The sequence below is a fragment of the Apteryx mantelli genome, chromosome Z (genome assembly GCF_036417845.1).
Source record: "Apteryx mantelli isolate bAptMan1 chromosome Z, bAptMan1.hap1, whole genome shotgun sequence".
Lineage (NCBI taxonomy): Eukaryota > Metazoa > Chordata > Aves > Apterygiformes > Apterygidae > Apteryx > Apteryx mantelli.
The window spans coordinates 77591349-77607652 of NC_090020.1; the positions used below are offsets into that span (position 1 = coordinate 77591349).

The 16304-nt window shown below is 40.4% G+C and overlaps 1 protein-coding gene across 5 annotated transcripts in view; it reads right to left on the reverse strand.

The window, feature by feature from the left end:
- UBAP1 (ubiquitin associated protein 1) overlaps positions 1-16304 on the reverse strand; it is a 36328-nt gene that overhangs the window by 16199 nt on the left and 3825 nt on the right. For 2 of the 5 annotated variants that reach the window (XM_013953791.2, XM_013953788.2), the window contains exons 1-4: positions 12259-12330; positions 11919-12015; positions 11525-11638; positions 1204-1244 (exon numbers count right to left, since the gene is read on the reverse strand). In XM_013953791.2, coding sequence (XP_013809245.1) covers positions 1204-1237 — 34 coding nt within the window. In that variant the 5' untranslated portion in view covers positions 1238-1244; positions 11525-11638; positions 11919-12015; positions 12259-12330. Of the gene's footprint in view, positions 1-1203; positions 1245-11524; positions 11639-11918; positions 12016-12258; positions 12331-16304 lie in introns of those variants that run through there. The other 3 variants (XM_013953790.2, XM_067316340.1, XM_067316341.1) reach the window with 3 other exon arrangements.

The following is a 16304-nucleotide window of genomic DNA, read 5'->3' on the forward strand; positions in this document are numbered from 1 at the left end:
GGCATGTTCCACCACACTGTACTGCTTTAAGAAACATTTAAGGCAGGCCGAATTCTAGCTCTGAGCAGTGTCCTTGCTAGGCTGCTTTAGGAAGCAGAAGAGATAAGTGCAAACAGACTCTAAGGCAAGCAGTTTAGAGCCTTCATAGAGACCATTCGCACATACAAGAGAACAACTGCTTAACAGTTGGCAGCCACCTAATGAGTTGTTCTTGCCGCAGGACTACTGGTCCAGAACAACGAAGGAGGCCATCTAATATAAGTTTTCATAGGCCATTTTTATTAATTCTCAGCCATGCAGCTAAATGAGGTATTTCTTATTCGAGGTACCTCAACTTTACACCTGCAAGATTGAACAAAAAAGCCTAGAATAGCAAAGCCCAGGGTAAAGGGAATGCCTTGGGACCCTCTTATCTGAAAGATAATCCAGAAAGATCAAGTCTGAGCTTCTAAAAGCTGAAATTCCTGTAGCATTAACAATCACATTAGGAATTTCACATGAACCTACCTATACAGCCTTAAATGATAACTGATTTGAAGAGGCTGCATTACATACGTGCAATATATAACTTCAGTGTTCCACAGAAATATTAGCCCTCCCGAATTTATACCCCATTTTCTAAAAGATAAGCATATACAGGCAAGTAATTCTTATGGCAAGTCATCTGCAGAAAGTTACACATCTCAAATGCTTGCAGAATCAAAACCTTAAAGAAATTCTTTTCTTCACCCACCTAACTGTAAGCTACTGAAACAGATGTAGTCCAAACTTGGGAACAAATTCACTGCTAAGCAAAAAGCAAGCATGACTCAGTGATATAATAAAAGCTTTGCTTTCAATCCAGTTTCTCACTTGACTTCCATAAAAAAACTGCAAATCTGATGTCTGCCTCAATAAACATCAGATCAGCATCACAGTTGCAGTTCAGCTTTGATTTTGGAGGGGGAAGGGGAAGATACTATTTTGCCATAAGTGAGGGAAAAACAGCCACAGGCTGAAGTTCAGTTTAACTAGAGGACGGCCACAGCATCAGCACTGCAAGCAACTATGAAAAAAGGAAGCCAAGGCAGTTCAGCCTCGAGTGGTTTGTTAGGAAGGAACAGATTAGTCTATGTACTCTCTAGCCCTGGGACATTAGTCAAAAGCAATATAATATTAAGGTTCATCCTTTTCAAGAGAAAAAGGATACCAAATTTCACTTACCATGAGAGTCGGATCCCAATTTCTTAGAAGCCATTTAGAACCTGAAAAACATTTTAAAACAACTTTATCAACTTCGTGTGCAGCACAGCGTAACTCTGCAGTTCTACAGTCTTACCTCTAGATTATGGGACATGCTTCAGACATTTGCTCTACTTATCCTGTTCCTGAGTTAGATAGGCAAACTTATTTTATAGCTCCAAGAAATGACTGAGAAGATAAATAACTTGGTTCAAGGTCTGACAATCTAAATGACAAAAACCAAGAACCACCCAGGGAGGTTAGGAAAACACAGAGGGAGTTCTAGATCTCTGAGCTTACTGAGCCCATTCCTTCCGAGCCCCAATTCAGCACCTTCTGCCTTCCCTGGAATTAAGAAAAGCCCTTCCTACTGGAAATACCGCACTGCTCCTCTTCAGTTTAATCTGTCTTGATCTAAAAGATACACCATGATATTGGTTACGCACAGTCAGTTAGCCAGCACTGCACTTGTCTAGATACACTGGACAATACATGGACTGGTACCATTTAAGAAGAACTTAACCAAAGAGCAGAAGTTTCTTGGTACACACAAGTGAAAACTATGCTAACAAGAGTTAGCATCCATTGCCCACGAAATTTTACCAATAACATCTTCAGTCTGAGAATTCAAAGTAAATACTACATGGCTAAGATGCTAAATATGTGAATGAGTGTCTATGTAGCTTTTAAACACAGAGCAGGCCTGTCCTGAGAAAACAGCTTTGTAGAATTAGCTGTAGTGTTTTAGCTGACAGAGCAGCTAATACCCTGCTCCAGGATGCTTGCGGTATGTTCAGTAATGTAACTGCTTCTTTTGCTGTGCATCGCAAGCTCTCCTTCTCAAGACACCACAGTATAATTCTTTAAATAACTGAATTTGTAAGCCCTACTTTGACATTACACATCACCAAGAACCAGAGTTGCCTTTTGTCTCAGAAGTCCTGCAGCTGGTGGTCTGAAAGGCCCAGCAGGTGTTCTTCAAAGCATGAAATTATCCAGTACACCCACACCAGCAGCACACAGGGCTCAAGTTTAATTTGGAGCAGATCTAACATTCACACCCATCATTCCCCAAATGAAGTCTTAATCTTCATCCTTAATGTTTCAATTGAAGATCCAAATGCAAATTTCATTTTAAAGGAAGTGTGTGAAGAGGTGAGGATTATACAGACAGTTTTCTAGCTCTGATTCTTCCCGTCAGCAGCTAACACGTTTGGGGGCAGGAAGAGCCTATTTCAAGTATTTTTGGCAAGCACCTTTAGTTGGGCATACATCCCTTTCAACGTTATGTTAGAATCAATAGGTAAGTCAACCCTAATGGCTGGCGGGAATTCACCACACTGCTAAAACCAAAGCTATACAGGGAAGACTACCCTGGTGCAACCAAACTTCCTGAAACACCGCAAGCTGACACTAGGCCATTGGGAATGAGTCATGCCAGGCAACTCCACCATTCCTTATACATAAAAGCCTCGTGCCATTTTGCTCAGCGTTCATCAGGTTCTCAGCACACCTGATCATCTCTCTCAGTGTTGGTATTATTTCCAGGAACACAACACTAAGTCAAGGAACCGGTTTTGGCACTAGTAGGTGATGGCTCCTCAGAAGGGAACGATACCTTGCAGCTTCAGAGACAGCAGAAAAATGAGGTCAAACACAACACTGGTGAGTGTGCCTCTCAAGGAGCACTCAGGCAGGCTGAGGGGCAAAGCCACCAGACCACCAAGCACAGCTGCATGTGAACTACCAAAGTGAATGGGCTTTACTGGTCCCAATAGCGCACAGAAGGAAATAGGACTGCACACTACTGCTGTACCTTTCAGACCTGGATCACAGGGTTAAACGAGCTGTTGCTGTAGTTCTTCAGTGTGAGAGTAGCAGTTAAGGTATCAACTTGATTTGTTATTATTGAAGAAGCCAGGTCACATGTGATGTATGTGAAGACTATATGATTCCACAAGCCCTCCCTACATCACTGGAGACTGGGACAGCACTTACAAGCATGTGCTATGGCCGCCTGTCCTCCACTACTATTACAACGGAGACAAACTAGGGCAGGGCCTCTAGGCACGTCCCCAAACTTCTCTGAATTCTTCTTTCTTCTAGTTACCACTGCAGACTGAAAACTGCTCTTTTTTAAGGAATTTTTAAAATTTTGACAAAGGGAAGGTAAGCAACTTCCTCACCTTGGCAACCAAATTGACTGGGAAATTTTTTTAGTGCAGCAATGGTTACCTATAGCCAATACACACTTTACACTATCTGCCTCGTTTACCAAAAGCAACTTACTCCAGACTTCAGTAACATAAAGGACAATGCAAAATCAAAGACATCATTTTCAGAATGATAATTTATATCCCCTCTCCAGCAGGATGTAGCAAAGACATACTGTGTTTACTGTCTCGCACACTGATCTGAGCTAAAGCAGCACTATATTACCAGGACACTACCAGTTTTCTCTAGGGACATTAAAAGCAGTGTGTACACATCCTACAGAAACAAAGATGTGCAAGTCTAGCATTCAGAGGGTTTTGCAGTAGTACGCAAGTCTGGGACTGCATAAAGCCTTGGATGTGCCCTCACTGTTGAAATACTGTATCCCACATGAACAAGGAGTATCTCGATTTTGCTGGCAATCCTGTATTAAAATCTTAGTGGAGACCTGGCACTTGCATTAACTGCAAGGTACAGTAGCATTGATCATTCCTCTGCCACATGCAACACCTTATTTTAACTAGAGAACTAGCTAAACGCATTAATAGCAAGGCATTGTGAAAATACACCTTTTCCAGACAGAGTCGGTCTTTAGATTCAAACAACATTCCAGTTTGAAGCCCAATAGCTTTTCCTGATGTACTGTGAGTGCACACTTATTAAGGAATCATTACTCCAGAAGGTATTGTCAGTACGCAGAATTGTTAAGTGCCACACAGGGTAAATGCTGGAACAGGCTGCCATCCACATTTCATCACTTCCTTTTCAAAGAGGGTTTAATTTAAAAAAAAGTGTCTTCTTACTAATCAGATTTGATAGGCTATTCAGGGACCACTGTTAGAAGCATCTTGCTGTTGATCTACCTGCCAGCTGGAAAAAAAAAATCTGCAGCCAGTTAAAAGTTTTAAGACTGATATGGCTACTGTGTTTCTGGGCCCAAGCAATATTTGCTCGGGCCTGCTATATTATACAATATGGGCATACCTTTGTTACTGCTCTTTCGGAAACTTAAAGGACTTTCTCCCAAAACCTTACTCAAAACCAGCTAATGAATCACTGCTGCCTTATCACTGTTGCCTTTGATCTCCAGACATGAGAACAGGATGCTGAAGGGAAAGAGTCTATGGTAATGGTAGTTCAGAGGGGGCAAGAAGTTTGGTCTGCTGCCTTATTGAACATTTTAAATTGATAAAGAACTTGCACTGAACAAGTTTACACGCAGTAGAGTCCTTCCTGGACTGAGCAAAGGTAGTTACTTATTTCTACAAGCTTTTCTTATGGTCAATACAAAATCTCTCCTGCAAATTTAGACTTCCTTGACCCCATTCCCTCTTTCTTTGTTCTGGCTAGTCCTCTGAAGAGAGGATCAGCATTACAAGTATCCCCAAGTTATAAGCAATTTTAACATCAGCAGCCACTGAAGTAGCCTGATGTGAACACACTGGCAGGAAAGGAAGAGCCCACCTTTCACTTCATCACACCATGGCAGCATTCTTAAAACTATGCAGCCAGACAACTGGATATAGAAAAGCTCCAGATGAGCACAGATGACCTCAGGGACTGATGGTAGAAGGGGACAGGGGAAATCAACAAAGAGACACAGCAACAGAGAAGCCATAAGACAGAACCAATGAGAGAAACAACTGGCACGAAGGGAGATGGATGACGAGCTGGATAAGGTTGAAGAGACAGCACAGAAAGTGCCTCGGGGTACAAGAGGAGGGAGAAAACATGCAGCTAGCCCTAGGGCATTTGGATGCGATGACACCAAGAGACTCTGCAGGGAGTCAAGTCAGATACAGAGGGTTGGTTCAGAGTTAAAGCCAATAAACTCAACAGACCCAAGCTCAGTCTGCTTAGTCAGGTGCATCTAAACTCTTATCCACTCTATAGTACTGATATTATTCAAGTCACTCCAATCCACCTGCTACCAAAGATGAAATCCAATTGTAGCACCATTTTGCTATATTGGCATGACATGGAAAAACTGCCTTAGAAAATGCAGCACCCAAGCATACAAAAACTTCTCTTCAAATCACACAAGCACGCAGCTGGAGGATAAGGGGCTCCAAACAATGAGAGCACAGCCAGGAACGTAACTGCAGGGCCTTAAACACTCCTTGCAGAGATATTGCGTCATAGCAATAAGGGCTCTACTGCACAAGAGGATGAAGATGACTAAGATAGTCTACCTAGCACATCACCACTTAAACCTGAATGACTACTCAATTGTGCAGCCAGACAACGCGGAGAGGAGAGAGAAGCATGACTTGGTGCAGTCAAGCAATACCAAAGGGACAGTCTCATCATCAGATGAGAAAGCAACTGAATCACCACCAAGAGCAACTCACAGGAGCTGGGAAGGTTCCCCCCCCCCCTTCTATTTGCATGTCACATCTATTGCAGCTTTTGCTGAAGTTTGTCTACATTCCTTTTCTTCTGAAAAATCTCAGACTGATCAAGCTGGAGCCATCCAACTACTAACAGTAGCTGGAACAGGTTTCTCAGTGGTAACTCAAACCAGTTTAGCTATTGTCAAGAATTGGTCTCTTTTGCTGCTATATCCCTCATTTTGGGGGGGAAATATGCCTGGATTCCAGACCACATGAATTCTCTGAAGTAGTTCCCACCTAAGACTCAGACAAACGAAAAAGTGTATTTATACAGGTAAGAGGACCCCAAATGCCACAAGTTATCACCCACAATCAATTCAGGACACCTTTGATCTTCACACAGAAAAAGATGCGATTTTGAACACTTACATCCTTTCCAAGCTACTACACATTGAGGAGGCTAAGTATACAGAACTGAGGATGGATCCACTCACTCTGAAAACTGCAAAAAGACCTGGATCATTTTCATGCTGCTAATATTAGATTCATGGACTACTAATGATTTGACACTGAGAAACAGTGAGAAGTGTTTTGATTCAAGTGATTGGTTTATCTGTCACAGGTATTCCAGATTTAGGAAGCATTTTAAAACTCTTACTACAACTACTTGTTTCAACGCAAGCCAAAGGCTATGACCAACATCAGGATTCTGCATATAGCCTCATACAAGTACAGCTGTAGACTGCCTGTTGTTAAGACAACACAGGTTAAAATTCTCATATCTAAGCTTTCCAATGTAAGTATTTAATCCAAGTTGAGATCTCTCAGATAGACTGACAGCAAAACGCTGATCACAGAAGTTTAATACAAGACAAATTCAGTTCTCAGTTACTGCAATCTCCAAAGAGATGACGTCACTCTAAAATTTGCAGCAGCTACTTTTGCTTTGCACATTTAACAGTTCTCCAAACAACGAGCACATTCAGCCAGCTAGCTGCCTGAAGGCGTTCCCCTTTCCCAGGGTACGATGACATTGAGCCACTGATAACTGCTGTTTTGATAAAGTCATTGTAAAACTAGATTTGACATGTTGCAACCACATCCCTTTCAGCAAAAAAAGGGCATCACTTTCACCAATCTTAATAAGAAAAAACTGTCTAAAGTACATCTGCAGTAATCCCTTCCAGCACCAATGCAATCCGGAGATAAGGTGCATTACGGTTGTGGCTCTATTTGAAGACCAAGGAGCACAAACCAGACCATCATTGAACTGAACACAGGTATGAAGTTCTCATTTGACTTTCAATAGCCACTAGTTAAAATAAATCTAATGAGGTGTCTTCATCTCATGTGATATACCTACAAGTGATCATGCTACATTTAACCAGTTTCAGAGTAGGGATTACAACAATGACAAAGGGGGACGGGAGGAAGGGGAGAGCTAGGCATGAATTATCCCTACTGTACACAAAATTCACATTTCAAAGTTTAGATCTCTCCTCTGAAAAATCTGTTTGGATTGTTTAAAGACAGTCCGTAAGCATCAAATTAATTTAGTTTGTTACTTTCTGTGAAATGACTGAGGGGTAGAGGTACTGGAACCAGTAAAATGGTGCTTCTTTCAAAAGCATTTCTAGAATACATGAGTGGGAAGGACAGGGAGAAAAGAGTCCCTGAAGAGTAGGTCTATGTGCATATCACATTACCGGATTATGAGACAACACATTCTTTAATGATGCCAACAAGCTCCATTAAGGAGCTCTTCATGCAGATGTTGAATAGCATCTTCCTAGCAGTGACAAGCATTAAGAGAAATTGATTTTTCAAATTGTGCAGTTGCTTAATGTGACATAGTGCCCAATTATACCTTCTGCTTCAGTATATATCAATCAATGGGGAATTAAATTGGAAGACAGCTCTTCTACGCTCTGTCTGAAAAGCACTGCATCTCTCTTGCTCTATTGTTCCATATAGATTCATTGCAATGAATATTAGACAGCTATAGCTATGCAGCTCTCCTCACATAATGTCCCACTTTGTTCATTAAAGACATTGCACTTGTTAAAAGCACATATTATTTGAGTTGGTTAAGGATTTAAGGCTCTTAACTGATAACAGACAGCCCCACTCCTCCTTCAAGGTCCTGACTGTGCATTTGGGGCATAAGGTGATTTGCCAGAAGCGTCACCCAGCAATAAGGGAAAAAGGAAATGCAGTAAATTAATACACCAGCTTTGTCAATCACTGAATCACATATCAGCCATACAAGTTTCCAGTGAAGCTGAAACTTATGAACTGCACAAGCATCTAGAACTACAAGTTTCTCACACAGGAGCATAACAAAAATGAAAATTACTCATCTACCACACACTGGTCAAAGCTGATCAGTGCAAGCTTTTCTTTTCGCCAGAGACTATCTTGGCAAACGAGCACGGAAGATGAACCTATTCTAAGTTCACATTTAACTGTGTCAACGAACAAGTAACCTATTTAAAAAGGAGGCTTTTCAAAGAAGGAGTGTGGTCATAAGAGAAGGCTATTTCCAACTAACATTTAAGACAGGTCTGACTTCCAAACCCTTGGCAAATAAGGGGAGAGCTCAGGTTCTGCCAAGTCTAAAGGCAGATGGAGAATTTAGGGTATAGTTTCTACTATTGATTTATCTAAGTTATTTAAGATCATCTAAACAGAAAAGCAGAGAAAAAAAAACCCATGGGTTTACATCTTTGCTTCTTGAGAATGTCAGCTTCGTCAACCTGAAAAGACTGTAACGCCACTAAGAAAAGGGTGGCAAACTAGAAATAGGAGTCCATCTTCCCCTCCTTGGTATACTACAGAAACACAAAAGCTATTTGAATGATAAATTATAGCTGAATATATAAATATGCTACACAATTCCTACTAGTCGGGGGGGGGGGGGAAGAGGGGGACACAAAAAAGATGATCCAGCACTCTCACCATCAGTGAGTGCTATAATAATCCCACAGTGAAATAGATCCTAAATCTGACGGAATACAGATGAGCAGAATAACCGTTTTTAACCTACCATTTTTATATATAAAGTTTTGGACAGAAAATCTCTACCACTTCTGAGAGCTTAGAATAATCACGTGGAAAGCATCCAGTAACTACTAACAAGTTTTATTGCTTCGGCTTAATTAGCACAAGATATACTACTAAGAAAGAAGAAAATCTTTAACAGTAGTCTCAGCACTAGCTAGAGTCAGGAATAAACATTAACTTTTCTAGTTAACCCACTTCAGAAGAAAGGTAATAATTTAAGCCTCCTCTAGTTAGACACACCTATGGGACAGCTGCTAGCTTCAGTGGTAAAATGCCCCAATTTTTCTGTTGTTTTGGTCAAGATAGATGAAAAATACTAGCACATCCTGCGCGTTTAAAATGCAAGCCTGGAACCCACAACGGCTTAAGCTAAATAAAAGCTTAAACACACTACTTGTTGTAGTGAGATTGCAATAAGCAACAACCTGACCATGAAGTACTTGAATATTGTTAATACTTCAGACTATCCCCCAGTTATATATGAGAACTAGACAAACACTCTCAACATGCTGCCAACATAAAACTACTTTTGCCATTAACCAGAACATCCTGCCTCTTTAATCCAGAAATAACGGAACCTGTGCAGTTGCAAGCTTTCTTCTTATGCTCTTTGAGCAAGAGAAAAGTACAAGTGGTTCATGTTATGTTACACAGAAATAAGTTCAGTTCTGCGGGCGATACCAGTATCTATCATCACTATTGAAACTAGAACTTTATTCAATTCTTTTATGGCAAAAAGCAGTAGGTATTCTCTTGCTAAATGCTAATTAACCGGGACTTAATGTATTTAAGCACGCTACAGCAATTAAATGACTCTCCACTTTCAAAAGAAGTCCATTTCAAAGCAAGCTGTACAACCGTTACCTTTTCCGTGCTAAAGCTCAGAAGAGAAATGGTACTATATATTCATAGTTATGTTCTTGGTTAGCAGTTTTGTGAAGTATGAATGCTTATGAAACTAATTTTTAAACAAAGCAGGCAAAAAATATCCAGCAAGAAATCAAGATGGACAAAAGTTTTAAAACAGAAAACTAAAATCTGCTAGCAGGCCAAACATCAGCTGCCATTTCATATATTCAAACTCAGCCAAAATACGTGTATTGTGCTCTGCAAGAATAACTGAGCCAGTGTTAAACTACTGTAAACTCACCAATCTTCCTGCTTATACTAGGGTCACATGCATGACCCACTCTCACCACACACTTAGTATTTTCCCAGCAAAACTCAATATGGTACTGAGAGAAAATACAGCCTTTTAACCACTCCACCTACAAGCAGCTCTCCCTGCCCTCCAGTGCACAGGCTAAAACCTCAAACTAAGTGTGGGACCTACTGTTTCAAAACCCTGCCTGCACCCGAAGCAAGTTAAATCCAGTTTAAGTACACATAAGGCCACCAGCAGCCCTCTCCCACTTCCTACAGGATCTCTCCCCCACAACGTGGGGAAAACTGCTGCACTTTTCCAGCATTGTGACACCCCAGTTCTTCTCTAACATACCGCCTTTCTCCCAAATAGGGGAAACAAATTCTGAGAACGCAAGTTCTCTGCAAATTCACTTAATTTAGAAGCATTTGAGCGATCACAGGTAGTATTACAGTAAAGAACAGAGCTCCATATTTAAAGATGCCACCAATCTCTGTTGTCTGTTCTCCAAGAACCGCCGCGCCCCCCCCCCCCCCCCCCATTTGCCACTGGAACAAATTACTTTTTCACAGAATATGCACTTTGAGACACGAGAGCAGAAGCTTTAGAAACTTCTTACTAATGAAACCTCTGAGCACTGATCATAGGCTACATTGAAAGTGTTCTTACCAAACACTTTTCTGCAAAGTGAGTGTGTGTGTGTATATACACACACATATATATATAAACCTCATGCCATCTCAAACAAAATTTCCTGATGAAAACATAACTCCTTACTGCTGTCAAGACACAGGCAAACCAAGCCTAGGAGACAGATTTGAACTCCGGCGTAGGTACTACAGATCTCACCAGTCCTTCAGACACAATTGACTTTTGGGGGGTTTCAAGCACTTCTCCCACCAATCCAGATGTCACTGGCACAGTCTCAGCTTTCAGTGCCAGCTCACTTTATCCTAAACTCATATCTATTGGCCTAGTAGGAGCGATATACCCATCATTATCCAACCCTTGCTGTAAAACTGAGATCGGAAGAAAAACATATACAGAAACACACAGCTGAAGAGATCCCAGGCTTTGCTGCACTGACGAATAAAGCTTACAGACAAGGAAAAATTGACCACTACTTAGGTGAACACTCACTTTGGCTATTTTTACAAGTTTGCTGAGCTCTCAGCAATACCATGTTCCTTCCCAGACTAACACAACAGAACAAGGCAACTAAACTGAAATCCAGAAGTGAGTCAAGCTAATAAAATATCATCCCACTGCAGTAAGGTCTAAGTAAGAACCAATCACATATCATCTCCAGATACAGTACCAGCTAATCCTGCTTTCATCTTCCATGTTTTTTTCCAGATAGGACTGAATGACTGTGTTAAAAAGATGATCTAGAAGGGAAATAATATGAGTAGTTAACACTGAATTTAATTCTGCTACCAGAAGTCATGCTTCAAATAAAGACAACAAGTTCCACTGGTTTTAATTAAACGTAGAACAAATGCATAACAGAGCACAGAGAACACAAAACAGTCAAAGTGAATGCTTATACCTTAAGTGTTAGACCTTCATTGCTTCTTCAACAGGTCTGTTAACAGAAGACTAAAGCTGGTAGCAAAGATCAAGTCCTGCTCTTTAAAACACACAGGAACAGAAGTGTCATCACCTGGTATCAGAAAAGAGACATAAAAACAGCAGGAGCCATCAGAATGGGCTCAGCAAAGTGGTGGTACCAACACTAAGTACACTTCTGCATTTAACTCATTTGGGTCACAAGAAATTAAGGTGTCTTTAGTGAGTTTGTATAGCATAGAAAAGCAAGAACCTAGCTTTGTGTAGAGAAATCAAACTGAGTTTGATCTAAACTATAATAGTTAGTTTATTACAAAAACAGAATATGAAAAGTCAAATCATAGATTAAAAAGCTTTAAAGCAGCCTATGCTACCTGAAGGCAGCACACCCCAGTGCTGAAACAGAAACGTCTTTCTTGCAATCTCTTGATTTTGGGGTTCTCAAGCAACACAGGCCACTATTTAGGACTGCTTAAGTGGTTCAGCCAGTAGTCCAGTTGAGTTCAGAAAAGGAAGTGACAAGCAACAGAAAAAAAAAGTCAGTATGTCAGTTAAACAAGGCCAACTGCGTGTTTGCAACTGCCACAGCCAAGCTTAGCAGTAGTTAACATATAAACATACGCAAACCACCCTCACGCTTTTCAGAAGGAAAGCAGAGCAGCTACCAAAGCCCTACGACACATCTTTCAGCCATGTTCCAGTTGGTAAACTCACTTTTACGGAAAGGCTTTCCGAAGCAGTCTGTATCACAGGCACAATTCCTCCCTGCTAAGCAGAGGCCACCAGCTACAGGCAGACAAGATATTCAGCAGATTCTTAAGCATCATAAAATGACCCCTATACCCATATATTTTAATTCCAATTGTTTCCACGTTAAAAAAAAAAAGTTTACAATTCCTCACTAAATGGAGAAAGAAAAAACCCACCTACGAACAGGTCTGCTTTCTCTAAGACAGCAATTCTATCTGCTCTTCCAGCACTGCAGTCCTATGTTGGGAGTTAATGTTTGGAGCAGATGTTTGGGAACAAGCGTAGACAAACCTGCTCTTCACTACAAACACAGAATGATCTTTCTGTCAGAAAAACAGAGCAAAATCCAGAAGCCGCGAAGCACTGGAAGTGAAACACATTTACCAGCCACCCAAAGATAAGAGCATACAAAGACTGAGCTACAGTTTCAGGCTCAAGTGGAACAAAAACTGGAAACCATAACCATTGCAACACACTTTCAGATGAAATCTAAAAGGCTACAGGATATTCATACTGCCAGGAACCGAATACGCTTCCCCCCTGCCCCCCAAACCTTTTGCTTAAACTCCTTTATACCATCAACACCACCTATTTCTCGCACAACCCTTCACAATAGTAATTTTCAAGGCACTTAACAAGGAATAAAACTATCCCTGTTTTGAAGGTGTAGGGAACGAGGTACAAAGATGAAGCAGTTGGTCCACAGTCATCCAGCTCAGCCAGCAACAAGACCAGACCTTGTATTTCCCGAATCCCAAATCCACAGCTATCCCAAGAACTTCACTGCATTTTCTCAAGTTTAGTCCTCCAGCATTGCCGTCCTTCAATTTTCCCTTTTAAACCACTCCTATTCAGCTTTTCATCTTACTCTAATGACCCTAAAGATGTCCTTCTGGATTTATAATATAAAATTGGATTTATTCCAAAAAACTTTCTAAATTACTATTTCAAATTCATTTAAATTTGCAATTTTGGCATACGCTATTTTCAGTCTCACCCACTGGTACAAATTTTTCCTGCATATTAGCAATTCCTTCAACAGCATCAGTAATGAATGCAAGCACTGAGACACTTAAAACTATGAATAACTAACCAAACAGCTCATTTTGTGTGCAAGAGAAGCCTTCAGAAACACATTAGCCCCCTTTCATCAGGAAATTTTAGCAAGTTTGACTCAGCTTCAGCAACTTTTAGCCTTACTTTCATTTCATAACTAGACTGGAGTAAGTTGCTGGATGTAACAGCCCCATGACCATCTAACATGCCTACAGCTTTTCCTCTCCAAGTGTCTCACAAACTAGCAGCAACACAGGACTGCTAACAGTATATAAATCCATCTCGGTAGACAGACAATCATTACAGTGGAGGAAAAAAAGAAAGAAGAAAACAAAAAACCACTTCCTGCTGCTTTGTAAGAGGAAAGCAGAAAGACTATGGGTTGACTGTTTCCCAGCTCAAATGTTGCGTTTCCCTTCCCTGTCACCTGAGACTCAGTCCAGCCTGCCTCTCAACCAGCGTATCTGATTCAATGCAGCTTACTTTAGAAAACAAATCCAGTGCCGCCTGTTAATGACAGAAGCAACCATTCCTGCAATAATGTTAAATTACAGGAGGAACATGCCTTGAAAAGGGCTTGTAGTAAGACAGATGCACAACTTCTCTCCCAACTTGATGGGAGAGAAGGAAGACCTTTACATTACTAAGTAGAATAACCTATTCAGAATACAGCCAACTCCCTGCACTTAATATTGGCTTGTTTCAAATGTCCGTTTCCTTGGAAGAGGGGAGAGGAGCTAGAGAGGAACTTTCTCATCAGTCCAATAACATATTATATTCAGCACATCCCCAAAGAAAGGGGCACACATATACGTTTGGTTGACATGGTGCCACAGAGTGCACCTCCAACTCCAAAAGCAGCTTAGACCACCAAGCTCTTCATGCCACATTCAACTTCTTGACCATCGTCTGCCTTCATTTACCTTATATCTCATAATATGCTTGTGGGTTTTTTAAACTGTATTTACTGAGATTTTTCCAGCTGAAGATCTTCAGATAGAAGAAACTATGGTACATAACAGCATTACATTCATGTCCATGCTTGAATTTGCTAGCATTCACTTTGCATACAAATAAAGCAAACCTGGACAGTATTAGTTACAAGCAATAAGCTTTTTTTTTTTACTATCTTTATCTGCACTTGCTTTTTAAAAGAAATCACATCACTAAGATCAAACATTCAGTGGTCTAGAAACATTAATAGCCTTTATGGACTTTTTTTTTTTTTTTTTTTACCAGCCATCAAAAGAATTCCTGGTAAGTCAACAGAAATCATATATTAAACTCCCTTCTACAAACAAGAAGGAAGTCTGTAACTGCAGATGCCCAGAACTCTACTCTGCTAAGATATTAATCAGAATCGAGCAGTTGTTCTTCCACAGACAGTTCTGTGGCCTAAGTAATTGCATTTTGCATCTCTCCGTCTCTCAGCACTTTTGAACTAGTTTGGACCCAATCGCTAGTGCTAGTTTTAGCACAGCATGACACTTAACAGCTGCGAGAGTCCTGAAGTATTTCCCCACACAAACACACGCACAAATCTGGCAGTTCTTCAAATTAAAATGATTATCACGTTTTAATCAACAAACATTCAACTAAAGAACTTCCTTACTCAAACATTTTAAGATCATTCCTCAGGACAGTGCCTAGAAGATGACACTTCTGATGGCTCTGTACCTGCAGTTACTTTTATAACTTAAGCACATAACTGTCAGCCAAAGACCATTGACAGAATTACAGCTTGATTCATAACTAATCCAGGTTTATAAGGAGTTCACAAGTCTCAGTGGCATATAATACTATGGAAACCCGCCCCTAAAATCTCTATGGGACACTAGCCTCTGACTGCAAAATTATTTTGTACTACCATAATTTCTCCATCCATTTGTTTGTAAAACTCCAGCTGACACTTGATTTAGGGGGTACATTAACTTACTCATTGCTCCTCTCCCCCAGTAAAGAATCTAAATATAATTACTGAAAAGCACAATTAGAAAACCCACATTTTTATACTGCTATGGACACAGCAAGCAAAGTGAAAGTCAATACCTTTCAGCATTTTTCTACTGAGAAGTCAAATAAAGAGACTGGCAATAAACTGCCTGTAGTCACCTAATACTCAATTAAAAGATAAAAAACACATTCTTTTCTCAGACTACATGCAGCATAAAGTCTTTTGATCCTTTTCCCCACTACACAGAAAATTTTATTCCAGATGATGAATGGTTATTTACTCATATATACTCCTTTCTCTACTACAAGTACCTCTCATACTTCTATTTCAAGTTATTACACATTACTGTGCAAAGACGCCACACGATAGCATTAGTCATTAGGGTGGAACCCAGTGTAGTTTTGCTATCTTAGAAAAGGAAATACACATTCTATAACAATTAATTTGCAGGGTGCTCATAAATTAAGAGTCTTAATTTTCTTTTAGAGTCCAGACTTGATGAAGCAAACCAAACTGAACACAAAATCACATCTCCATATCTAGATTAAGCACAACACTAACACTGACATAATGCAATGGGTAATACACAGAATTTTATAAATCCAGCCTCCAAAGCTTGGGGGATAAATCTCTCCAGTCATTTCAGTCGTGGCTTCATCTGCTGCTAGCCTAGAGAGGTCAAACAGTGCAAGCACAAACATACATTAGGAAAGGGCTTAAATGATCTCTTTCACATAATCTAGTGGACAGCTATGACGAATGCTGATCTCTAACAACATAGAGTGGACTTTAAACAGCAGCTCACAACTCTTTATTACTAGTTTTCAAAATACCGACTCCCAATAGCTAAATAACTTAAGCATATTCATATTCAGTCCATCTTCCACACAAAGAACTGACTACTACTTGGACAGGACTCATGCTTTTCCAATTTTCTTAGTTAAAATGTTATCCCTGGGTCAGACTTGCTGATCAAAAGGCAGCTGAGAAAGTACAAGCT